The sequence below is a fragment of the Athalia rosae genome, chromosome 1 (assembly GCF_917208135.1).
Source record: "Athalia rosae chromosome 1, iyAthRosa1.1, whole genome shotgun sequence".
In the NCBI taxonomy this organism is placed as follows: domain Eukaryota; kingdom Metazoa; phylum Arthropoda; class Insecta; order Hymenoptera; family Athaliidae; genus Athalia; species Athalia rosae.
Window position 1 is genome coordinate 3,400,135 of NC_064026.1, and position 26,830 is coordinate 3,426,964.

A 26,830-nucleotide genomic window follows, 5' to 3' on the forward strand; every position below is an offset into this window, starting at 1 on the left:
GGTGAAACTCAGCGGCTGCACCCGGTATAGAGAAATCTGGGATGACAATATTTTTTGCGGTCAAGTAATCGCGGCGGTTTTCGCGTCGGAAGAACAAAAATAGAATTTAATCGCGAAAGAATCGAGCGTACGAGAAACATGGCGTCGTGGATCCTTTTGAAATGACACCGGAGATTTTGTCGATTCATTGAACGAAACCGGGGTGTTGTGTTTGGCTCGAGTTTAACGAGATGAGCGCAGCTGGGGCCACTCGGAGTTCTTGTTTCGAGCGGCCGCCGCCCGACCGACCGGATTGAATTAGATCATTTTTCAAACGAACAACGAAACGAGCCTCCGAGTCGGGCAGGTATTTACAGCAGGTATGAAATAACGAAACGAAAAGAAGAAGAAGAAAAAAAAAAAAAAAAACAAAAGAAATCGAAACAAGGGTCTCGTAATTAAACGGCGGACGACGAAAATACAAAAGCATCCGGCTCATCGAAGTACCCGAATTAATGGATCTCCGACGAAATCTCGTCTGAATTTTCCTCCTCTCGGCCTCGTCTCACCTGGTGGGAACCGAGAAGCGATTTCACAATCAACCGCGAACCGAGCGCGACGTGAGGAAATTTTTCAGGAGAATTTCGGGTTTCGGACACCTCGACGGAGTGTAGAATAAATAGAAAAAAAACGGACGAACAAATATCGGCGCCTAATGGGCGAAACTGTTTACGGAGATAATTCGTCGGAAATGAATGGAAAGTGACGGGGTTCCCGTTATATACGCAACTTACAGTTATTCCCGTATCCACGAGGCCGAATAAAAGCGAGTACGAACGGAGCGAGCGGGATAAATAAATGATGAGCCAGCCCGTTCGCGGGTTGAGTAAATTCGAGAACTTTCCTCAGATGATATTAAAATTCATAAAGCCTCCGCGGTATTTACGAACGCGATGATAGAATTCTTCCGGTTTCGCGGTATACGCTATTACCGCGCCGGCCATAATATAATCCGTGCAAACGTTACATACGTATACGTAAAGTACGTATCGCGTACGATGTGACACACGCGCGCTTGGATCTCCTTGAAATTCGTCAGGCCGATAACGCGCCAAAAATTATTTCATTCGCGAATTCATCGAGTCGGATCGTTTTCCCGTAACTTCCGTCACCCTGTGGACCGAACGGGAATCTTCGAGGCGAAAAATCGGCCCAAACTTTTCCAACTCGTAACGATAATGACAAAACTATATGTATACCGTCCGTCAAACCAACCGCAGTAGCCGGAGATTACCACTGGCTGAAATACGGAGATGCGCGTCTCTGACTGCACGTACAACGTATCGCAATTCGAAGTTTGGAAAGAGTTTTTATTATTTCTCTTTTAAAATTCATTCCTTTTTCGATTCGTCGCCGTAACCGCGAGAGATAGGAGTACAAATATCGTAATAATAATGTGTAACGGAGCAAAGAGAGAGAGAGAGCGTGCGCGGGTGTTTCGACATCTCGTATACGAAACGTTAGACTACGGTGTGGTTACGAGCGTAAAAATCAGAGTCGGTTAGTCAGTCGACGACGCGCGCATGTAAACTTTCTATGATCATATAGAAAGAGGTGTTTTCTATGGTTGCTCCTGAGCGAAGACGAAAACAATGCGAACACGAGTGCGGAATGGGCGGCGAAGGGGTAGGGAGAGAAAAGAAAAAAAAAAAAAAGAAAATTCAACGCGCCCAAAGTTCCAGCGCGATACGGCGGCTGACTTTAAATGGTCTTTAAATTGGCTGCCGTCGAAGAAATAAACGACTCGTACGGCTACACCTTTAGCCTAGTTTTCCAACGGAGTTACCAAACCCCGAGGATACGCGGATACGAAACCACCGATCGGTTCTCCGCGCGGGACGTAACCTACGTACATTTGTTCTTTCGAGTCACTACGAGTGGTTTGAAAAAAAAAGTCAATCTACATTCTTACACGCCTCGGATGGAGCGCAAACTTTGAATCAACCTCGAGTTCTATTCCAGTACGAAGTTCGGTTCACACTTCATTTGCTCGAGGGGGGGGGGGGGGGGGGGAGGGAAAAAAAAGGGGACCAGATGACTACGAGATCGCTAATAATTGGAATGAGTAAAAATATTTCATCCGGATGCCGAGGGTCTCGGATTTCACGATGATTTTACAATTCTAGGAATAAATCGGTCCGTGGCAGCGATGCAACAAAAAGTCGTTATTTGTGTTCCGTGGGATTGTTATTCTAATTAGAACGTCCAGTTCAGCAGGGCATTATATCTGTACAGTATATACCCACGTTAAATTAAACCTATAATTAAAACCAACAGACAACATCTGATTCCCATCAGCGGTATGAGGTAGTAAAAGTTACAAAGCGATGTAAGCACGTACCGCACATACCACCACCACCACCACCACCACCACCATCACTAGCGTACCTACCATGTAAACATGCCATTACTCGCATATCCCACCATTTCATTTAATAATCTGATCGAAGGATACGGTAAATGTGGTACACCTACGTTATCCGAAAAATGATCGAGTCGCGAGATTGCAGTTCAACCTAAATAAATCGGCGTGAAAAAAATATCTCCAACCTTTCGACAAATGAATAATCGAAAACGATACAAAATCAGAGAAAAGGGATGACTGGGGGGCAACTGAAAATTGAAAACTGCAAAAATAAAAAACAAAAAAACAAAAATTGTCCGCTACACGCATGTACGTTATCGTATACGCATTAGGCATACATAGATAAAATATATATATATATATCACGTACACGTACATAATGTGCCGCGGGCGCGCTCAAGTTCGTATATAGAATTACATGGAGCATATATTATATATATATATACATAATATATAAATACGCAGATCACGTATGCACATGTGGGCATGCACGGTGTGTCTATACTATATCCGTAGAGTATAGTCAGAGATACGTCCGCAGGTATACGTATATATAGAGCGGTATAAAATCAGGCGCATTCAACGGACAACGTGAGCCGTATGGGTTTCCGATAAATTCAGCACCACCCGGCAGATATACATATATACCTACGGGTGACTCTCGTCGATGCGGGAACAGCATTATTGCGGAACTATAGAGAGCACAGGTACGAGGGCGACGCGCGACAGTGTGGAGTATATTTTACACGTAGGTATACAAGCGTCCGTGCACATATGTATGTATACAATTTAGACGTACGGAGAGAGGAGAGGAGAGGAGAGGAGAGGAGAGGAGAGGAGAGGAGAAGGCGTATATGGTGTTAACTCCGGCAACACGCGCCGCTCTCGTATTATCTTCGCCGGTGAATGGGATCAAATCCGCTGGAGGACGTTTGGAAAGGTCGCGATCCGTGATTTTTGATTGACCGTAGAACGGTACTCGTGATTCCAGACTAGCGACTTACCGATCTACGATCCCACGTCGATTCCTCGGGGCGGGAGAGTGAAAAAGAACAAAAAAAAAAAAAATAAAAAAAAAAGGGGAAAGACCAAAAAGGAATGTAATCGCGCGCGTATCCTGGGACAACGTGGAATACGTTCACCGCGCACCGTTTAACCTTTTACGATTTGTCGTTCGCCGTTCCCGAAATCGAGACACACGTGCGTGCGTTCTCGCTCTCTCGGAAGCGAGAAGGAAGGAATTAAAAGGACGAAAATTTGCGTAAGTTCGAGCCGATCGTCGATCGACCATCGAAGGGTTACGCCCTTACGGAGTTTCGATACTCCGCATCGTTTTATTCGACTTTCGCAGTATCTTACGCGGAGCGACTCGTCGTAGGTACGTCAATTTATTCAAGATCATTCGCGTACAGCTTCGTGGTCCGTACGGTTTACCGCGAGGAGTTCTCTCGCGTGAACCGCTTCAAAGAAGTGGCGGCGCACACGTGAACGATGTAAAAATAAATATGTTCACGTGTATGTATATATGTACGTACATCCGTTGTACGTGTTGTAATTCCGAGTGGCTTCGATCGATGTGGGCGATCAACTTTCGACGACGTAATATCCATCGCATCCACACCTGCGGTTCGCGTACAGTGAAATAAAGAGAAGCGAGAGCTAAATGGAGTATAAATTTTCTCAGTTTACGTTATTTTCTTTCAAACAAACGCGCGGTAATCGATTCCAGCTATAGGTGGATCCAATTTTTTTCACCCTCGTTAGAGAGGATAAAAATTACTCACCCCCGTCGCGGTGTGCATGTTTGACGGAACGTGAGAGCCGATCGTAAAAAATCGATGGAGCTTTCACAGAAGCGACCTCGTGCTCTCTAGTTACGTACCGGGGGGGTCGTCGCAAAGAAAAGCACGAGACGAGTCACACGTGTAGCTGTACACGATTCCCGGAGTCTTTTAGCCTGATTTTCTCGCACACCTCGACAACGAGAATCGACGAGCGAACTCGCGTGGAGCAAAAAAAAAAAACAATGATTTTTCGAACGGCGAAGAAAAAAAAGATCATCACGAATATCTCCGCTTCTGGTTTTCCGAGTCACTGTATACCATTCGCTGCGGAGAGTCGAGAAGTAACGGAGCTCGGATGATACACGTGAGAGTTTTTCGGTCCAGTTTCATTCATCGTTCTTCAAAGGAATTCTGCAGAGCTGCCGGTGGCGGCTTCTACGTATACGTATACGTGTGTGTACACGCGTCGAGTGAGAGAATTAGTGGAGAATAAATAGAACGAAGGAGGAAGATAGTTTGAGGAAGTAAATCATCGCTGGCCTAGCAGGTACGCGTGCACCGTGCATAGGTACGTACGTACTTATATACACAATCTGGGTGCACGCCGGTGGGTTGTTTAACAAACGTCGGTGTAGTAACCCTGTCGTTGCCGACTCTCCATTTCCGTTTTTCCGTTCCCCGCTACCCCCTGCCCGCGCGTGTCTCGTAGAAACTCGCTCTGAGTGAAACATATTGCTTTGAGAGTATAAGGTTGCGCACTCTTGTACTCCGGCACCGAGGTACAACAACCAACCAACCACCGCCAACCCACCACCCCCGTCTAACCAACCGGCTCAACGCGGAACATCCGACGTGCACGGGCTTGCCTGCTCTCATAACTGATATCACGGTGCACTCTCCTACTTTGCTCGCAGGTAGGACTTGAAACGGTGTTTTTTTTTTTTTCTTTTCTTTTTTTTTCTTTCCTACCGTTTTCTAGTTTTAAACACTTTTACGAAAGCAATCCCACTTGACCTATCCACGCATTTGCTAGAGAAAATGGAGACTGAAGATCGACGAATAAACGAACAGTAAGAAAGAGGGGATTATCTGCATCTTTGCAGGCAGACGGTGATTCCGTTTGCGATGACCGAGGGAATGACGAATGACGAAAATGACGGACGGAGTCGAGTTCTGTGCGGTGCGAGGCCGAGGTAAGATGAGACGGCGAACGGCGATTCCGTATCGCTCACGGTCTTCAATAACGCGTTAGATCCTACACAGGCAACATTCCTATAAGTTACTTTTTTGATTCGAAACTTGATTGGACGGCAGCTGCAGAGAAAAGGTGAACGACTCCGATATTGGGTCAATTATATATACGCGCGGCGCGCGTGTGTGATTATTTATTGCGAGGAGAAAGAAAAAAAAAAAAAATAGAAACAAAAAAACGAAGATGATGATGATTCGCGAATGATTTCGATCCTCCGTCCGACGGATGTTCTGGCGAAGCCGAGCGAGTTAGCGAAATAAGAAAAATATGAAGCAATGTAACGCGACAAAGCGACTGCGAAATTTCATTCCTCATATTCTTTCATTCGGCTCTGCTCGTTTCGCGGCGGACATACGCGGATGCTGAGGAGATCGCGCGGGATGGAGATAAATACGTAATGGAAAATGTCGGAGATATCCTAATAGACGAGATAGAGACTGAGAGTTATTTCAAATCAGTCCGCGGCGTGTCTAGCTGGTGAAACGTACTGGACCAGATGTCAGCTAAATTTGTACCGCCGTCAGTTAATTTCATTTGGACTCATAGGCAATCGCTTAGGGTGGTATTTATAGCGGGACATCCGCCCCTTCCCTTCGAAAATATTTGCATATACATACACGCGGATCTGAAATATATATATATGTATATATATATGCGGTATAATATAGTATTAATTCAAACTCACCAGCTGGCATGCACGACGTTCTGCGGCAGATCTTCCGGAATAAGGTGTCGGAAAGAATATTCTCTTTTTTCCACCGTTGATCAATTTTTGATAAACTCCTTTCGGCCCCGCGGGTCGCTACGTTCGTCGACTCTAAAATCTCCGAGGTAAAATTCCTGCGGAATAAATGTAAAAACTTTTCCACGTTTTTCTACTCTCTTCGGAATGAATTAAAAAATGATTTTTTTTTCCCTCCTCCTTGTATATCCTCCGCGAATTTTTCATACGAAACGCGCACAAACTCAAGGCGATCACGACCTCACGTATTCTCTGCGCAACGTCGGCCTCCGATTGCAAACAATACGATTACGCGACGGAAAAAGATAAATCCGAAAAATTATGCACCCGCGACTGACGAGGTCACGGGATGAGAGCTAAAGTCCTCCTCTTGGGTCTTCAAGATTTTAACCGCATATCGGTCGCAAATAATGGAGACGTCGAACGTTCGCACTCCTCGCCTATCTCGCGAAAAGAAAGAGCGACCGTAATGCTCCTGGGAAATTTCGCTGCAACGGGAAACGAAGCGGCGCCGGCTGGATGTTGTTCTTTCAGCGTTGCGCGTTCCGGGGTCCGTTACCTGACGGCATATTTTACCTTACCGAACAATAACAATTACGCCGCGTAAGGTTCGCGTGTCCGTATCGTACAGGTCGACGTTTGGGTACACGCGTTGCTTCGCTCGACTTTTCTTCTCCCGTGTTTATATATTATTTTGTATTTTCATCGAGTTTTTCCAACGGCGAGGAGAAGAATTCGCTCGAAACCGCACGCGAGCGTTTCGGAAACGGGGCTCAAAAGATTTCGGGGGACTTTCGACTGTTTACGAATTGCGATAGTTTGTCGATTATTAGTCGGAGCGTGTCCCGTCCTTGTGGCACCGTTTCAAGGCAATAACGCCAACGCGAGTCTTTTAATAAGAACGTGAATTTTGCCCCCCTCGGGAATTAATTGTGCGAACCGGCTAATAGCCCGTCCGTGCAGTATCTGCAGCACCTCGATACGCAGTGACGAAAAAGTATCGTCAATTTAAGCTCCGTCGATGCCAAAATTTTCGGATTATTTTCATCGGATATTTCGCAACGATTTATTAATAAACCATTCGCGGACAACGCGGATAATAATGAACCAGCTAATGACGATGACGATGGTTCAGTATCCATCGGCGGCGAAAATAATGGGATTACCTCCTTTCTTCTATCGAGATCACTCGTCGAACTTCTTTTCTTGTTAATTCATGATTTTGCACACGGGTCGTCGATCGATGTCTGATCAATTCTTGATTCCGGACGTTGGATGATTTGTTTTTTTATTTTTTTTCCACCCCTTTCACCCTATTACTCCCTGCGCACAGTATCACCTTATTTTTTATTATACTCAATTTTTTTTTGTTTCAGCCACTTAATCGAGACAATCACTGCACATCATACGTATGTCATCTATCTACCCTAATCTATCTATCTATGATATTATCGCTACGTCAGGGCTACGCGACGTTTGGTAAAAGAGTGTAGTGTTCTCTTCGGTTTTTCCTTTTTTTTTTTTTCCTTTTTTGCAGTTTTTCAGTTACGTCGGAGTGGCGACGAATCTCTTCTCTTCCGTAGTAGATAACGCTCCGCTTCTGCAGTTTTCTTCCACCCACAGTGCCGGTGCAGTCGCTGGTTGCGGCTCCTTTTCACCGACTACTACACACGAGGCGTGACAGCGGTTCACAGGTGGTTTAACCACCGAACAATTATTGTCACTCCCCCTCCCCCGCACCTGTCAACGCCGCACTTTCTTTCACTTTTCGAAAATTTTTCTCGCTTATCTTATCGGAATTTTTTTCTACTTTATCTCCAATTTCTGACCAACGGGAAAACCCGAAAACAACCCTTACAGCTATCGGAACTAGAACGTAATCGATCACTGTACTTCACGCTCCTGTATCTGTAACGGAATTTACTTATTATTTATTTATTTTCGTTCCTCTCAATCTCTCGAGTCACTGTGCTCCACGCGAGCGCGAATTTTGAAAATCGAACGATCGACGTTCGTTATCCGGACGAATCGATGGAACAAATTGACGAGAATCGATCGATTTGTCGCGATTTTAATCGCGGTTCGATTCGATCGACGTATGGGGGTAAAAAGCGAACTGTATCCTTCACCACGTTTTTCTCAACACGTCAGTTCGTCGCACCTGCGGGTGCCACGCGTCGTATTCGTCGAAGGGGTGGTTCACCCGTTGTCTACGGCGATCGGCTTAGTACTGAGCGCGGTTACCTCGCATCCCCCCAGCCCCCTCACCCTCCTCCTCCTCCGCTGCCGCCGCCTCCTCCTCCTCCTCCGCGGCCCCTTTTCCTGCCCCCGCTGATTCCGCTTCCCTCTCGTGTCGCTCCCCCTCTGTCCCCCTGCCCCCCTGCCCCCACCCCCGGCCCCCACCCCGCGAATACGCGCGTCGCGACGCATGCGCATTTTACTATCGCGGTGCCTCTCCGTATCACTGAGAGGCGAAACTCCGTCGCGACGCCTTCGCGGACTCCGTTCATACTCTTCGAATTACCTACCCGGTAGATTTACCGCCGCCGCTGCCTCCGTTCTGCGGTGGTAGGGAAAAAAAAATGTTTATCGATCATGTATTTATGTTAGGTATAATCCTCCGTATTATTTACGAGCGACTTCGTGGCGGAGGGGGGAAAGGAAAACTTTGAGATAGAGTTTTTTGAGAGCGGTATTTATTGCGTGCGGATCATAACAGTTTCGACAGGTGGATCGCGGATGCGCGGTTTTTGGAACGGAATCCCGGGGGACGATGAAAAATCGTTTGTTTTGTTCGCTCGAAATTTTCGTAATTATTAGGGAGGCTTGTTCGGCACCCGCAGACTCGAGTTTCCGACAGTTTTTTTGGGGGAAGTGGGGAGGGGGGGGGGAAAGAAAATTCGTTTGGTCGGTTCGTACCTGTGCGCGGGCGGAAGGGAAAGCCGGAATAATTCGTATTTAGAGAGGGGTAAGGTAGCAGCGAGCTTATCGCGAATAATTGAACACCTGGAGCGTTGAATATTAGAATTTACGTTCTCTCGATTGGACCGAACCAACAAAAGCACCGAACGAGACTCAACGCTTCCGGCAAATTTGCACTTAGCTTTATTAAAGCCCGACAAAATCTCATGATTTCTTCATCGCACCCACCCCGCCCCCCGATCTATCCGCGCGTCGTCCGCAGGTGCGAAAAACGGACGTTCAAACTTTTAGCCGTTGTGCTCGAAAAACAATTTACATACGATTACTCCGGGACCTACTTTTTTCATCCCTTCCCTCCGTTAATCCCCGTGTATATTTTCGACACATTTCGTGCACCCCGCGAACTGGCGAACATTCTCGTTACGAGATATTCATTCGAGGGGTGCTTCGTTAGTCGAAGGTGTAGATTTTTTATTTTTCTACCATTTAATTTCCACCCTTCTTTTTCCAAATTTTTATTCCATTTCTCGATGATATCGATTCATCCATCGATCGGGCAGCTACGCGGACAGCGTGCTTATTATTTTCGCGAATTTCCTCTTTTTCACGCGAAGTCAGGTGATCGCGCCGAGTGACTCGGAGGCTCTTGAAATCCGTGCGTCTCTCGATGTGGAAGAACCAAACTCCTCCCCTCCTCTCGCCCCCCCCTCCCGTTTTCAGAATGCACCGGCAGACCTACGGTGCAGCGGCGGCAGCAGCAGCAGCTGCACCGGAATTCAGAAACATCCGCAAGTACCGTAGCACAGAAACGGTCGGTACTCGGAGTCGCAGTTGCAGTAGGTACGGTACCCTATAGCGTCGTGTCAGACTCAACCGCGATTATTAATGTCTATTACGAAGGTACGGTAGTATCTACTACGCGCGGGATGAGCCGCCGGAACGACGCTACTACGTCTGTACCTGCGAAGTTGCCGGGAGTTTCCGCTTACAACTACGTATACGTATACGTATGTATACGTGAACCGAAAGCCGCGAACGATGCGTCTATATATTCACGACCGGTCGATTTCGCTGCATCTCAACTTCCGCGTTCGCGTTGAAAAAAAATAGTTTTTTTCTTCTCTCTTTTATTCGAAGGGGCGCGTAATTCTACCGCTCAATCTCGACGACGTCGCGACCGCGTCTACATACAGACGGTGAAAATTATTCGATGAAGAATTTGTATCGTATGTATCGCGTGGCCAAAATTGAAAGTGAGCGCGCTGGTTACCCGCGGTGCCGGGGACGACTGCGACGCCTACCACGTAGATATACACCGGGGTAAAATATTCAACGACCCATCATCTCGGTGTGGCTGCCGCAGACGTCGACCACCGCGTAGTAGTTTCCGCGTGCAGAAAGCACCCCTGTGTGCGAACGCGAGGCGTTCCTACCCCCCACCGCCCCCTCCTCCTTCGCCGCGAGTAGCGGATGTACCGTCTTTTGGCCGAAGAATTTTTACCCGCCTGCGTTACGTGGCTTGAATAAAAATCTTTCTTTTTTCCTCCACTATACGATTCCGCGTTTTGCGGGCGACTTCAACTTTTCAGATGCGTCGCGTTTCTGGGTCTTTTTTTTCGTTTGGTTTTGTTTTTTTTTTTTGTTTTTTTTTTGTTGCCCGGTTCTCGATCCTCGTTTTTTCATAATACCAGCTGTATTACGATTTCTGCACTTTTGTGCAAACCGTAACACGCGACCGTGTGCGGTAGACGGCCCGGAGTTGGAACGCGGAGCGCGCGTTCCATAGAATCGATAATCTCTTCGGCAGAAGTAGGTATAGGTATAGGTAATGTTTCACGTAACGTATTATGTATAGAAATAAGAACGATTGCGCGATACACGTCTCGGAGATCGATGGACTTCGATTTATTTACCTACCTACCCCACGATCCGACTCGCTCTTTAACCCCGCGGCTACGTGTTCCTTTTTTCCCTTCGACACCTGTCGCCTCCATCTCGCTCCGATTTGAATCATCGTTTCGACCTTCGCTCATTCGAAATTATACTCGGACAATTTACAAGGGTAAACCCTAGAACAATGAGGGTGCGCCCCCCGTTAATCACCGAACATATTTTCAATTTGTTTAAAATGAAATATTCCTCTTTTTCGTACCCTTGCCTTTTGGTGGTATTTTTTTTTTGTTTTTTTTTTCATCTTCTTTTTTATCGCTTCCAATTAGCGGAAGAGCTGAAACTACGCGAATCCCGCAGAGACCATATGCACCGTATATGTTTGCTCTCGAATACCTGTTATGTACCTGGATTCCGGGGCGCTCGTACTATGCTATATAAATATACAAATATAATACATTCGCGTGGAGATACTTTGGACACGTATAAATAGACGTAGCCATAGTTAATACGCGAATATATGTACGCGTTTCCACTTCCGTCCGCACGTTCACGTTTTCAGCAGGTTAACAAACAAAAACTCGCCGGGCAGGGGTTGGTACGGGTGTGTATGCATAAGTATTACGGAGAGGGAGAGAGGGAGAGAGGGGGAGGGAGAGGGGAATCCGTAAAGCTGGGCGACGTCCTCTTAACACTCGTTAACGGTAAAACCAACCTAGTGACCTTTCACCCGAGTTGGTTTTACCTTTTCGAAGTGTTGGCTGTTCATTTCGGAAGCACCTAATACCGGGACTGACCGAAGGATTTCGTTGAGAGGAACTCCGTGGAGCGGAAAGCGTTCCTCGACTCTACCTCGACTCTACTTCTCTGCAAACGACCCTCGCAAATTGTTTAAATATATATAGGTATACAGCGCGCCGTGTACGAGTGTATAATTTGTACGTACACATACATGCATACATATATTTATAGATTTTCGTTGTTCGCCGCTTTCCTCCATTTATTTCTTATTGTTTTTTGTTTTCGCTTTCTTTCGCGGACGTAATCGCCTCGTAAATTACTCCGATTTCCACGCCCACGTTGCGGCTTTTGTGTGCCCCCCGACGACCACCGCCCAAGTGCCGCGCAGACTTTCGCTCCTGCTGTTTTTTTTTTTTCCTTTTTTTCTTTTTGTTCCTTTTTTTTTTTCTCCTCCCGCTAGCTCTCCGCTCCGGCTTTCGAAAACAATATGGAAAAATATAACCACCCGAATAAACGGGCGGGGGTTCGTTATCGAGGGTAAGAAATTTAAGAGATTGGTCGCCGTGTCCGCGGTACGCTTGTGCACCGCTCTCTTTATCGGAACTCCGTCCCGGGATTTCCTTTGTCTAGCAGCTGCGTCAGAGTTCCAAAATTAGAAGTTCAAACCGCGCTTGGTATATTTGACGAAAGTTGTCCTAGGCTCGAAAAACGAACGATGCTTCAGGGGCGGAGGGGGGGGGGGGGGGGGAGGAACGAGGCGAAGACTCTCCTAGTCTTTTTATCGTGCTCGGGTGGCCGTGTTTTGTCTTCGTTGAAAATGAGACGAGATACAGACACGGTGATTCGAATATCTTCCGTCGCGCGTATGCGTAAGTCGAACAATTTCAAAAAGTCGGCAGCTTTCGATTCTCTTTCCTCGGTCGGTTCGAAGGTTACTCGTCGCGGTCAACGACGAAGAAGGAGATGAAAAAAAAAAAAAAATCATTCGCATCGGCCTCCGTCCCAGTTTTATTCCTAGGTTACATTTACAACCCTGATGAAACTGTACGGGGATGTAATAAAGCGGTCCTTCTATGCCGCAGGTGAATGTAAATCAGTTGAATTTTACAACCTGTGGGAAACGTTATTACACACTTCGCATCACGAGTTTGTATCAATTACATTCAATCCAGGCGGGGAGAACAATGGACGATAAACCTGCACTCGGCGTTATTATCCATACGAAGGAAGAAGAACACCTGAATCGTATACTTCGATACCAAAAGTGAGATCCGTAACGCTCGCGTTCACGGATTATATAAAATCTCGCTGTATCGTCTTCCCTCTTTTTTCTCAGCTCCGAATCGATCGCTCCGGATTTCGGGGTTGACCCATCGGCGGTTGATATTCCTCAGCGACATTCTTCGCCCTCCTCCTTTTTGTTTTTGTTTTTTTTTTGTTTTTTTTTTGTTTCGCTCCGCGTAATTGTACCGTGGCGTGCATAGAAGCTCTAATGCGACTCGTATTTATAGAAACATTTAGTATAAAGCGTGCAGGTGTTGGGTGGAATATGCGACTCAACTCCGTAATCGCTGCTCGGTTTAGAATTACTATCTTAATGCTTTGCTGCTCTCCGGTGGCAGTCGCGGGGGAAAGCGAAATATTTAAGGGATTCGAGGAGAGGGAGAGGGTAGTGGGGAAGGAGACGAGACTTATCAGACAGAGTTTCCAGCGGAGAGATTGTTACCGAGAACTCTGGTTTCGGATGCAAAATAATCCTCGGCGTGTGTACGACGATCTCGAACGTATGACGAATCAATCGGCGCGTTCCGTGACCTTGGAACGTGTAATCCGTCGATTACGTCAATGAGAGCGGTGAGAGATTGATTCGTTTTTTTTTTTCTCTTTTTCCGGTTGGATCGAAATAATTCATACACACGCGCTGGTGACCGGGGTTATTACACTCCGGTTGTACTACTACCGCTATACGCCGTCGCAACTCTCACTTTGTCTTTGACAATAAGCGAGCGTCGTCTTCCCACGCAATTATTTATAATTTATAGGCCCGTTTCGGAACTGGGTCGCTCGCGCCAATTTTCTCCTTACCCCACGGGCAGGGGCACGGACGTTGGCATTCGGGATACCGTGCGGTATTACAGGCGGCGGATCTCTCGACGACGTTGAAACGTTCGAATCACGGCCAAGTGAACGACAGCATTTTTTTTTTTTTTTCTGGCTATCCGTACGATCTCTTCCAATGAAATTACTTCGCATATTCTCACCTTCGACAAACGCTTAGCGACACGTCTTCTTTTCCCCCCCCCCAAGCTTCTGATTGAAATCGGAGTACGAGTCGTTCAGGTTTCGAAGGTAAAAACGTGCGACGTGAGTCACGTCCAAGCGATATAATACGACTTGACATTGACGTGTCCAGCTCACCTGTAACAGGTGAAAGTTCGTTTATTAGTCATGAGTATTTTTCTCGCGGAACGAAGGGCGAGCCCTGAATACTTTAGGGAGAGAAGAAAAAAAAAAAAGAAATCGGAATGAAAAATTCATTCGAAGCTGTTGGAAGCTTGTAAAAATTTTTCTACCATATAAATCCATAAATAAAAAAAAAAAAAAAAAATGGACGAGCCGAGTAGATGCGATGGAGATAAATTGTGCCTAAATACGTGCGAACACACGTTCGACGATATTCAGTCATTTATTATTCGAGATATGATCGCTGAGCAATACGGAATTTTAATACAGAATTCCGATACATTTAATGCGGCGATGATAGAGAGAGAGAGAGAGAGAGAGAGAGAGAAAAAAAGATCGGGGACGACGGGCAGATATTCGAACATTCGACGGATCAATGAGAATAATGGGGATGCGCTGTGCGTAGTCGAATTTAAAATTCCTTCTCTCATTCGCGATTCTCGCAGCGTGAGAAAACAAAATAACTTTCGTACAATAATTTAAACGCTTAGTCACGAACGCGCGCGCGCGCGCTATACGGTGTTTCCCGGAGTGAGAAATAACCAAGTGGGTATTATTTACACTTTTAACTTTATTTAGCGCCTTCGCTTCTACCTCAAGCGCGCGGTAACGGGTAAAAACCAAAAAAAACAAAGAAGCAAGAAAGAAACGAGAGAGTGAGAATCTTTCAACGGATCCAAAAGTCACGCCGGATCGCGAGCATATCGCTCTACCGTTGTCCTTATTCCGTATGAAATTGAGAAAGCCGAAAAAAATTAGCCGCCACTGCAAAACGTATACATATATGACGCGTATGATACGATCTCTACGATCTGGATCGAGCGAGAGATAAAACAGAAAAAAAAAAAAAAAAATATATATATATAACGGTGAAACGGAGACGCGGTACATGTCCGAAACCGTACGCATAGTGGTACTTGGATCGATATATAGATCGCCGATATAGCGGGTATAGTCGAAACGGATAAAATCAATCCGATGATCAGCGTTTAAATTTACCGAGGCACAACCTATTCCGTTTGCGGTCTCTCGGTCGACACATTATGTACCTACCTACGGCGAAATGAATTTTAATAAATCGAACGTCGGATCCGCACCTCCGATGCAGCTCGCCGCCCCCGACCGAAGGCTAGTTAATTAACAACGAACTTTTCTTTCCAATTTCTAATGGAAACCGCTTCGTTTCGAACGATTTGAAAAAATTCGCGTACGGACGCAGCTGCAAAAAACAAACTCAAAGAAACTAAAAAAAAAAAAAAAAAGAAAAAACGAACGAAACCAATTTCAACGTAGCGAACGATTTTTCGAAATCGTTGCCGAACTTCGTCGAGCTCGTTCGTGAATTTCGCATACGATGTACATACATACATACAGGTTTCCCAAATACGCTGGTGAATTTCTCTCCGAATCATTCGTTCGGTTATGCAATGACGCATCGCTTGTAGAGTGTACGCCGCTGGTATACGAGAGAGAAGAACGACTTTACGGTTCATTCACACCTACGCCGCGTACCGCGTGTATATTTAGCGAACGCGTGTTCCCGCCACTATTTCAACGCCAGTTTCATCCCACAACGACGCGTTGTGTACAGCACAATACGATATCTATGCCGACTCGGAGGTTGGACGGTGAGAGAGAGACTTTTGAATTATACATCGACGCGGAGGAGTCGCTGACTGACTGACTGACTGACCGACCGACCGAACGAACGAACGAATGAATGACTTCGGTGTATTCACGCGTATGTGCATATACGAAAACCGCGGTGTGTACGTATCGTTTATTTTGCGGTAACAGTTAGCGCACACTCGTAAAATGTCGGGGGAAATGATTTCGCTCTTTATTGTACCGGGTCAGTTTCTGAATCTCGCGGAAACCCACGCCCGCCGCGTGTCATCTCAACGGTAGGGTATTCTCGCGCTAGGAAAGTGAAAGAAAATTTTCTAATATCCGCGCGGTGGATCGTTTCGGTCTGTAAACACGTTGCGTTATAGAGGTATTCGGAAACCTCGTCGACCTACGTATTCAAAATTCAATTGCCCACTAACGAATACAGATCGAGGTATCAATTTTAAAGTTCTTACTGCAATTCCGCATGAGGTGAGATGAAATCCTACGACAACACTTACGACGGCGCATCTTCTGAAATGAAAACAGAACTTGGAAAATGCCGATGTAATTTTTGTTCCTTTTTCTCCGTCGGTCCATCGGGCTTTTCGGTGAACGAGAACGCGATACGGTAACAAGAGAGGGCCCGTGTACTTTTTATTAGCATGAATAACGTGAGGTGCATTGTGCGAATACCTTATACCGTATAAATTTTTTTTTTTTTCACATCGACGTTTCGGTGGCTGACCGAGCGCCGTCGTATGTATAGCGGAGTCTTTTATACGAGAGTCGTCAAAGCGTACGAAGGCGCTAATAATTGGATCTTTTCAGATCGAAGGGGACTCGCGACGTCGTCCCTGATCCGTTATAACCGCTGACTCCCGACGTTGCAGGAAGTTACAAGCGCGAAGTTTGAGAGACGTCGAGGAAGTGAGAAGACGAAGAGAGAAAAAAAAAAAAACAAAAAAAAGAGACGAAGATAAAAAGAGAGCTCGCGGTACGGCGAGGCCGGAACCGCCCGGAGGAGATAGATCATTAGTTTTCGATCGTTGGGGCAAAAGAACCCGGTGCCAGATACCGAAATCGGTTTTTATCCGTGCGCCCCCCCCCCCCCCCCCCCCCGCGCGACCCAGAATCCCCGAAACCCCGACGGATGGCCGTGTTGTATGGGAGAGGAGTATTTTCGAGCTACAAGCGGCAGTTTCGCTCAAAAAGAATCTTCAAGACCTCCGACGAGCCGTCGGAATCGCGCGGGATAAAAGCTCGGGAGTTATTACCGAGGTATATAATAATTTTTCAACGTTGAAGGAGGAATCTTTCGGAATCTTTTCGCCCGTTAACAAGGGATGACCACGTGATCCCTGCCATACATACAACGCGCGCTCGGAGGTATTTCGTAACGCGGGATCGATCCGGATTTCACGGGCGTTATTAATCGGATCGCTCGCACCCCTCCGCCGTCGATCTTCGGCGTTTCACCTGCGCGAGGAAAATATTCCGGTATCTCAGCTGTTTCGCGCGAAATTTTTGCTACCGCTGTTTTACTCGCGAGACGACGACGCCCTGCTGCAGGCCCCCTTCCCCCCCGCCGGTTTCACGGCGCAATTACTCGAGTTATACGAGCGCTGGGCGTGCGGGAAAATTATGCACACGTGCAACCTATAGATATTAAAATACGCTCTTACCTGTCGTCGCCTTACTCCCACACGGTTTGGGTATTTTTAACGGCCACGTGCCCCGCGAAGAGACGCCGTTTATCAATCCGTGGTACTCGACGCTCGTATAATTCACGTTGCAGACATGTGCGGGATTTTCCGATTCCTCGTGAAATTGTAACAAGTTCGACGATGCGTCTGATTTTCGGGGTGGAATTGGGACGAAATAAGAACTCCGCCGAAGAAAAAATGGGGGGGGGGGGGGGGGTGTGTTAAAATCGTTGAAACGGAGGAACGAGAGAAATTTATCGAATTCTATGGCCACGGAGACGGTGACTGCAGAGGAAATGTGGCGAAGATTCTTTGATCGTTTCGCGTGGGATTTGGTTAACGCGTTCGAGAACAACCGAGCTTTCAACGCTTCTGGTTAACCACCGAGTCTTTGAATAGGTGACGGTGATTTGGAGGAGCGCGAGTGGTGAACGATAATTGTCTCTCTTGGCACATGTCGTGATTTCTCTTTCACGTCCAGGAGAGTCTGGTCTAGCCACCTTCGCGCCTCTTCTTCATTTTATGCTGTGACTAGCTATAGCGCACGATGCACTTGGTTGCGTTGCACTTGCGTAGCAAAATTTTTTGTTCACATGATCTCAAGAATCTCTCAAGTCTGCTGTTTAAATCGAACTGTTCGATTTAACGCCAATTTTTCAATTTTCGGAGCTAAAGAATTGAGATATCTCGAAGGGAAAAATTCGTAGATCAATTTACTCAACGGATTCGTCTTCCTGAGCTCAAATTACGTTAAAAAAGTGCCCTACAATCGTATTTGAAAATACTTCATTTTTGGCCAAAAAATCGAAAAAATCCAAAGGGGTACCCCTTGAAATTTTGGCGATTTTGGACCAAAAAAAAATATTTTATTTCATGTGCTAATCTCATGTATTTTGATCCTAGAAATCCGAATCCGGAAGGCAAATTGAGCTATCTATAAAATTAATCAAGTTATCGCCGATTTTTCACTTTTTCAAGCAGAAAAATTGAGATAACTCGATAAAAAAAAATCGTAGCTCAATTTACTCAACGGATTCGTGTCCCTGAGGTCAAAATACATTAGAAAAGCATCATTTGATCGATTTTAAAAATACTTCATTTTTGGCTCAAAATTTGAAAAAATCCAAAGGGGTACACCCCTTGGAATTTTTTCGATTTTCGGGTCAAATATCAACATTTTTCTAAATTAGGTTTCATATGCTATTCTTATGTATTTTGACCTCAGGAATCCGAATCCGCAAGCCAAATTGATCTACCTATGAAATTGATCGAGTTATCGGCAATTTTTCGCTTTTCGGAGCAGAAAAATCGAGACAACTCGATGGGATTGATTCGAAGACACGTGAAAATGTTTGGAAGCGAAAAATTTCGGGTTTTACGTCGAAAAATTGAAATCGTTCGTACGACACTATTCTGCAGTATTTCAACAGAGTATAGTTGGGAGAATAGCAGCGATCACGGTTGACTGAATTCGGGTCGTCGACTTTCGAGTCGAAACAATTACGAACAATTAACGAAGAGTACCGATGCACTACAGTTGCACGGGGTTTCTGGTCGTACAATTAGCGACTCGTAAATGCGAGATACCGTGCGTAGTATAACTATATCGACGACTAATTCATCGCGATAGTTGACTAATTGTAAGAAAGAAACTCTACCGGGAAATAAATTCTCACTCGATTCAGTTTACTGCGCAGAGAACTGCAGTTAATGCAACGAACTGGAGAGAAGATAGAAAATAAAAAATATAAAATAAAATTGAACTCGGCATAATTTGAGGAAAATTTGTGGAATACCTTGCTTCGGAAACGTGAAAAAAGTAGTCTAGTTACGATTCGAGATAAAAAAAAAAAAAAGAAAAAAGAAAATCTCAGTTCGCTCTCCTTTCTCTCAGTTCTTCCTGTATCTCTTTTCATCCTCCCGCACTTGATTTAGTTCCCCACGTCTCGTTTTACAACTCACGTATATAGACACGCGTGTTGTATATACTATACGAGGAGAAGAACGTTACCGTGTTTATTTTCGAATATCAAACGGGCACGTTTTATTAGATACAAGGAATTTGATTTAGAATATGGCGCGTGGATACACACGTCTACATGCCGGGGGCGATGTGTTTTTTCCCTACGACGACCTAATATTTGCGTATGCGTACATACGTATGTAATATTTTAGTCGAAAATTCGTACGCAGTTCAAATGGCGCAGATTTTCCCGTTCGTATGTATACATACATATGTGTATAAAATACGTACACGCCTATCTAAGTATACGGGCGTACGATATTCGGCGAGCACCCTGCCTGCACCACGAAAACGCCGCGGGAGTTCGATCCCGTCGCGTCGCGACGCTTCGCCGATATCATAACCATATTACCCGTCAATTAACGGCTCAGTGAATTATCGCCGCATGTAGCCACCGCGGTATCTCGATTCAATTTAACACGTTTTGTTGAACCCGCGCGTTTACACGACCACCGCTACGAACACGACCGGGGCGGGCTACGAAACGTGACTACGACGACGATCGTAACGCGCGGCGGGCCTATTCGACCGTGCGCCCGGTAAAAAGTGATAAAAGTAAAATAGAAAACGGGGGGGAGAAAAAAAAAGCGCGGAAACACGACGAAAATGTGTACGTTACGCACTTGCGACCGTGGATCTCCGGAAGGGGAATCGGAGGAGAGGAGAAAAACACGGAGAGAAATGGGAGTGAAATATAAGCGGAGGAAAGGAACCGGAGTCGAGCACCTGATCGATGCGGCGATGTCAATTACATCGAGAGAACTTGCGAATCCGCGTCGGTATCCGTCGTTGAGAAAAAAAAGGGCTACGGCGAGCTCGTAGCAAAAAGAGATGGAAGCTGACCGTCGATTCGTTAGTTAGAAAACTAGGCGCTACACCTATCCGTCTTTCGTCTCTCCGTTTAATCAACATTTTTTTATTTTTCGCCATATCCAGTCCGCGCGACACGAGTGGGATGATTTTGTCGTCTCCCTGCGAGGGTATGAAACGTCGTCTCTACAGTCCGAGTAAAGCACATAACAAGTGAATATCCGGGGGGGTGAGCATCGAGTCGACGGCAAAAAGTGAGCTTAATTTGGCAAAAAAACCCGAGTCGTTAATGACGCAGCGATGACTGAGCGTTAACGTTAACTTTCTGCGGCTAAATCGGTGTTGGTATTCGGCGAGATGGTTGTACGTAGTATATCGCGTGTCCCTCTTTGATGGGTTTTCGGACGACGGAGTTTATCCCGGTTATCCGAACCGACCACGTCGGGAAATCTGTCTCTGTCTGTGTGTGTGTGCGCGCGTGTGCATTTACACGCACATACCAACGCGTCCGGGTTGCGTCCGCCGCTCTTTCTGCGTCACTTTTCTCTCCTCCGATGTGTAATATTTTGCTCGGTTGTTACGCCGCGCTTTCCCGCGCTCTTCGCCCTTTTGCGACCGTTAAAGCGTTATCAAACTTCCACGCAATAACGCCGGGACAGTGAAACCGCCGAGTGCGGGAGTCCCGCCTGGTGACGCGAAAGGGGCTTCGCTTATCTTTGCTTCGTGTCTAAATATATTTCAACTCCGCGCGAGGTGATCTCCGGCGGACAATAACAGGCGGACCGAAAGTTCGCCCTGTTTTTGATTTTTTTTTTTTTTCTTACCGTTTTTAGCATATCTTGCAAATGCCCCGTTACACAGAGTTGTTTTTGGATCGTTAGTCGCATGTGTACTTCTTTTTTTTGGATATTTTTTTTTTGGCGAAGACGAGCCGCATCCAGGATGGCGGAAACCGGAGGACCTCGCTCGCTTACTTTTCCACTCAGATAATCGTTGGGAAAACGTGAGATGGGAAGCTGGAGCCACGAAGCGAGTTCGTCCGTTCGGAATTTGAAAGAAACGCGGATTGAATAATCCAAGATTAAAACATGAACCTATTGAATAAAACAAACGACGACTACCGGGGTCGGGATAGGTATCTAGAATATGCCGTTTGTCGCCGGATTCGAAGTGCCCCCTTTACACGTTGATAGCGGTGCAGTTTTACCCCGGTATTTTGTTTTTTTTTTTCTTTTCTATTTCTATTTTTTTTGCGGGCAAAATCCTCGCTGACCAATGACAAAATTTGCGACCGCGGTATCTTTGAATCGTTGAATTTTTTACCGCCCTACCGAAACGTCCGGACCATCTGAAATTGAAACGTGTTAATCGTCGGTGCAAATAGCAGCACCGTAGACTGCGGAAAGGAACAAGAAAAAAAAAAAAATAGAAGGAAATCTGCCAAGACCGTTACGTCGGCATGGATCATCCGCTAATTGATTAAAAATTGGCAAAGAAGTTAGTCCGCTATTTTATGGACGGCTTTAAAAATTGATATCGAATATCCTTGCCAAGTCGTGAAGTGCTGCCGGTGCCTGTGGCGCGGGAGTTTAAGGGCGACAAGGTAGGGAGGGGGGAAAAAAAAAAAAACAACGAGAGAACTAAAACGAAGGGGGAAAAAAAAAAAGAACGTAGAAAAGAAAGAAAATTTTCAATTACATAAGCGCGCACGGCACACGCTAAGTACCTCTAGAATCGTTTAGCGTAAAATGTCTGGTGGCCGCCCCCCGCCGCGGCTGGAGCTAGTCGGAATTTATTTTGTATGGTCAAATGAAAAACCGATAAGTGAAACAGACGTGAGCGGTTACTCTCCAGCTACGACCAACACCACTTCCACGACTATAACCTGGGCAATCGCGTCGACGTCGAACTCCGTCCCATACCTACCAGAGGCTACCCGTGCCGCAACCTCGTTGTCGAGGGTTCTACGTTACTCGCTGTCAATAATAATTCGAGAACTCGGAAATGGCCTTTTGCAGAAGCGAACCCCCGCGGAACCGGGCTATATATATATACATATATACGTATATATACGTATACCTTTGCGCGCGTACGATAATGCCCACGTACGACGAATTTAAGCTCTCAGTTCTTCCGCGTGCGCTGAACCAGATTTTGAATTCCCATCAGACTCGCGAATTAGTTCCTATTTCGTTAACGACGACCACGACGAGTAGGTACGTACGTATACGTATACGTACGTAACTCCGAGAAATTAACAAAATAATGAACGGGCGTTGGCGAAGCCCCGCGTTGGATCGACGCGGTCGTTGAGTAGCATTAGCCGTTGGATTTGCCATTTTCAATGAAAATAAGTATATCATAGCGTAGCGCGTTCTATCCCTTCTCCTCCTTCCCTCGAGAGAGGATCTCGAGGAATTTACCGCATCTGAAAATCAGGAATTGCACCGAGAGCGAAATCCCTTCGCTATACAACCGGGGTTCAAGGGGATTTGTAGTCATCGATCTCCACACTTCGCTCTCATCGACGGCGAACACCGCGGTTATAACTTTCTTCTCGCCTCCTCGCTATTTTTTGATTTCTTCTTTTTTTTTTGTTTCTTTTCTTCCATTCCTTCGGAATCAGCTTTTCACTCGGGCGTCGTCGATAGTCCGCGGAACGAAAAAAAAAAAAAAAAAATCTCACCCTCCGTCCGACCGTACAAAGCAATGTAACTGCGAGGGTTAGCGGTCGTCGCTCCTTATCGTCCGCATCGGGTCCGGAATAAGGAATGGCGTATGAGAAACGAGTGGGAGCTTTAAAAGTGACCCTTGCAACGGCGTTACACGTCGAAACGGGTAACCCGTGGTCCCGTACACGTTCGCATACCTCGTAGATCAGCGATATTCTTACGGCTTACAGAAATTCCAGACGCCTTCCCAGCGATCCCGGTCGGTCGGTCGGTCGCTCGCTCGCTCGGCACGCGCCATTGTAACGCCGCTAATTTATGGGCCGATTAATTAATTCCCTATGGAATTATACTCCCGCTGTTCGCTTATTCGGACGGTATACGGTACCGACGACGACGACCTCGGCGGCGGCAGCGTCAAAACGGCGATGGCGATCCCGTAACGACATTTACTTCGCGTACACACGTACACGGCCTCCCCCCCCCAAAATTCTCCGCTGACGTATTACAATAATTCAGATATCCCGCGTTACGGGTGGAAATTGTTTCCGAAACAATTTCGGATATCTGGTCGCCCGAGAATTTCGCTACTTTTGTTTAATTTTGTTTTTTTTCCTTCTTTTCGGCTGTCTTTCTCTCACGTTCACGTGTGTCGTTGACGAGGGTTCGCTTCCACCAATCGGACTTTGAAAGCCGTCTCTCGCTCGTGCCAAAGTGCTCCGGAGAGGTTGCCCTACGGTAGCAGTAGGACCGCGGCACTGCCAGATTCGTATACATTTACATCGGACCTGTACAAAGATACAGTTATGTACGGTACGGTTACCCAACGTACACGGATAAACTGTAAGTACGTACGTACGTAGCGGTGTACAGATAGGGAGTAGCAGTTTTCCGGGGGGGTGAGGTTGGGCCGTCGTCAAATGGGCGTATGACTGCCGGGAGGGTAATGGTTAATCTACCTGAGTACAGAGTCTAAACCCATTCATCCGTCTAGGTGATAGGTGGTAGGTTTGGCATCGAGTAAGCCAACGCGAGCTCCAGGTTGGGCTCGGTCAAAGTGGGTACCTATGTGTACCGGGGTGGAGGGGGGATGGGGGATGGGGTTCGGTAGGGCCGTTCATATGCGGCATACAATTATACGGGCACGTACGGGGTGTCCCGAAAGGAAGTCCACCGTCGAAACGAGGGAATGTGCGGAGCGCGGTTCCGAACGAGTGTCCGGAAACTGTCGCGACTATTATATAGAGATACGCAGAACGTTCGTTTATGGCGCGGAGACTCGACTGTAAATGGTCCGTTCGGATAATCTTGCTTGGAAGTATGACGCGACGGACAGGGCGGAGCGAAACGCGGGAGAGAAAAGGGAGGGAGAGAGAGAGACGTGGTTTATTTTTTTAAAAGGTCAACCGTTCGGAGTAAGTGAAATGAAGAAGTTCGCTTCGGATGATTTTTTGCGAGTCGCTTCGATCGGCGAGGGATTAATTAGTGAAAGGAGACGGAGGGGCGGCGGGTAGCGCGCGCTACCGTGTTATTCGGTAATGAGCCCGAAAGGATCCCTTATCGGTGGTTTTACGTTGTCAAAGCTTCTATCGTGCGATCGGGCCCGGATAATTGGGGTGAATCATCTCCGCTCATTAACGTACCTCCACCAAATGGACAGCCGTCCGAGCCGAGTTCTTAATTACTTACTCTTTCGGCGGATTTGGCAATCCCCCCCGAAATCTCCGTGTTCTACGTTGAATTTTATCGCGATACACCTTGTATACGTGCAACGTATATACACGTGTACGTGCGCTCGGATATACCCAGGGAGTTTACATTAGTTAGGAAGCTAGTCGATTTGGGTCAAATTCACACGCGAAATTGTTCGACTCTATCGCTTGTGCGGTTGGCAGCCCTTGAAATGTTGCAGTTTTTGCTAAATTTAGAAACTCCGATTTTCAACCTCGCACACCTCCTGCGCCCTGGATTCTCCTCGTCTAAGGAATTCGGCTGAAAAAAATTACAACTCCAAAGTATACACTTCCGTGTATACGCTGTTCCTTAAACGCGTCGAAAGGAAATTTTTCGCGCGAGACACTGCACCGTCGCCGGTCACGTCGAATATCCACCCGTAGTAAGCGAGGACCTATCGATCCGAAACGTTATCAAGGTCGATGCTATTAAATATCCTTGAGCGACATAACTCGTGACCAGACGTTATTTAATCCTTTCGCTGTTACCGGTCCTCGTGTACCTCCCCCATCTATCCCGATCCAAAAATAAACATTACAATTTAATAATGGCCGCGTTACCGGGAATATCCAGGTGAATCGAATCTCTCTGATCAATAATCGGACGAACGGCTCGCCTATCCGCCTTTTTCCACAGATGATATAATCCGGTTTGAAAAACCGCCATAGGCGTACATACATATATATATCGGCGGTGGATATAATCAAGGGTACACCCCGTTCGCCGGTCGTACGTACGTACGCGAAATCCCCGATGCAAACTGCATCAAGGTTCGCCGCTATATCACCACCGATATTTAGCGAGTGCTGTCGGATATTATTCACGGACGAAAGCCAACGGGGTCATTAGCTGGTGCTAGCCGGTGCTGAAACATGGCGCAGATAGATGACAGTGTCAACAACAGCGGGTAGCGATGCCAGGCACCGCGACGGTGTCATCGGGGGATCGTGTAACCGACACGATATAATTCATCCCTCCCCCCCTCCCCCTCCCCCCCCCCCGAAAATCGACGGCGGAGGGGTGCGTCGCGGCGCGTCGTCGGATCGCGTCACGTCCAACCGGTCGCCATCCGCGATCGTTTCGCCATAATTTTTTCCCGTACTTCCCCCGATCGTTTAACGTCGATCGAAATCGATCTACTCGGCGAAAGAAAGCTGCAGGCGGACGGGCGGGCGCGCGCTCGTTTCAATTTCGATTCGAAGAGCGGTTGGCATGGGATCTGCGGATTATTGTTCTCCGGTATCTTTAGCAGCCGCTAGGGTAACCGTAAAAGCGTTAGTTGTTATTACGGGGTGTGGCCGTATCGTCACGGAGATTCCGTGCGGTATATACGTATAACGCGGTTGCAGTTATATACCGTACCTGCACAGTAGTTGTGCGGCGGTGACACAGCGGGATATTCGACGAAATGAATTATACGGTGGGTTTTGATAGTCTCTCTCTCGGTACGGTACACACCCGTGCGTAAATCAATTGCAGGCTTGGAAGAGGACAACCGCAAAAGTGGGGCGGAGTTGGCTACGCGCGGACCACCACCCTGACTAATCGTATCGTCATTACGTATTAATACACCGGCGATGTTATTATACGTGTGTGTGTGTGCGAACACACGTACACACACCTCTGTATATATTCACCGGAGATATTACGATGGACCCTGTAACTATAACGGTTCGTCGGTAGAGCGGTGGTGGTTTTTTTTTTTCTTTTTTTTTCTCTTCTCATCCCGCTGGAATTTCCGTAAATTAGCTACCTGCCGCGAAAGATAAGGGAATGCGAATAAGCTTCGATAACCGAAAAAGAAACTGCGACGAACGTTCGGTTTCCGGGAATCGTGAAAGGTACCGCGTTTCATGCTGCGGGACGTTCGCGTGCTGCTCCCCAGGATTCGCGTTACGTGCGTCATGAGAGGAGAAAAAATCTTGCCCGATTTGTTTCGTCGAAGAAACACAAAAAAAAGAAAAAAAAAAAAGAGAACACCGTACGTACGGGGATGAGGAAAGGTGGAGGAGGAGATCAAGAAAAAAAAAAAAAAAATACGGTTCTGCAGGACTCCGGTGTACGTAACCGTCGGAGCGAGAA

At 46.7% G+C, this 26,830-nt stretch overlaps 1 protein-coding gene across 3 annotated transcripts in view; it reads right to left on the reverse strand.

Annotated features, from left to right (window-relative positions):
• Positions 1 to 26,830, reverse strand: part of LOC105690823 (RNA-binding protein Musashi homolog 2-like) — a 184,590-nt gene that overhangs the window by 113,959 nt on the left and 43,801 nt on the right. Inside the window, exons 1-2 of one of the 3 annotated variants that reach the window (XM_012408942.3) lie at positions 7,349 to 8,421; positions 6,126 to 6,280 (exon numbers count right to left, since the gene is read on the reverse strand). The exons of 1 other annotated variant lie outside the window; for it this stretch is intronic. In XM_012408942.3, coding sequence (XP_012264365.1) covers positions 6,126 to 6,135 — 10 coding nt within the window. In that variant the 5' untranslated portion in view covers positions 6,136 to 6,280; positions 7,349 to 8,421. Of the gene's footprint in view, positions 1 to 6,125; positions 6,281 to 7,348; positions 8,422 to 26,830 lie in introns of those variants that run through there. One more of the 3 variants, XM_048660358.1, reaches the window with a different exon arrangement.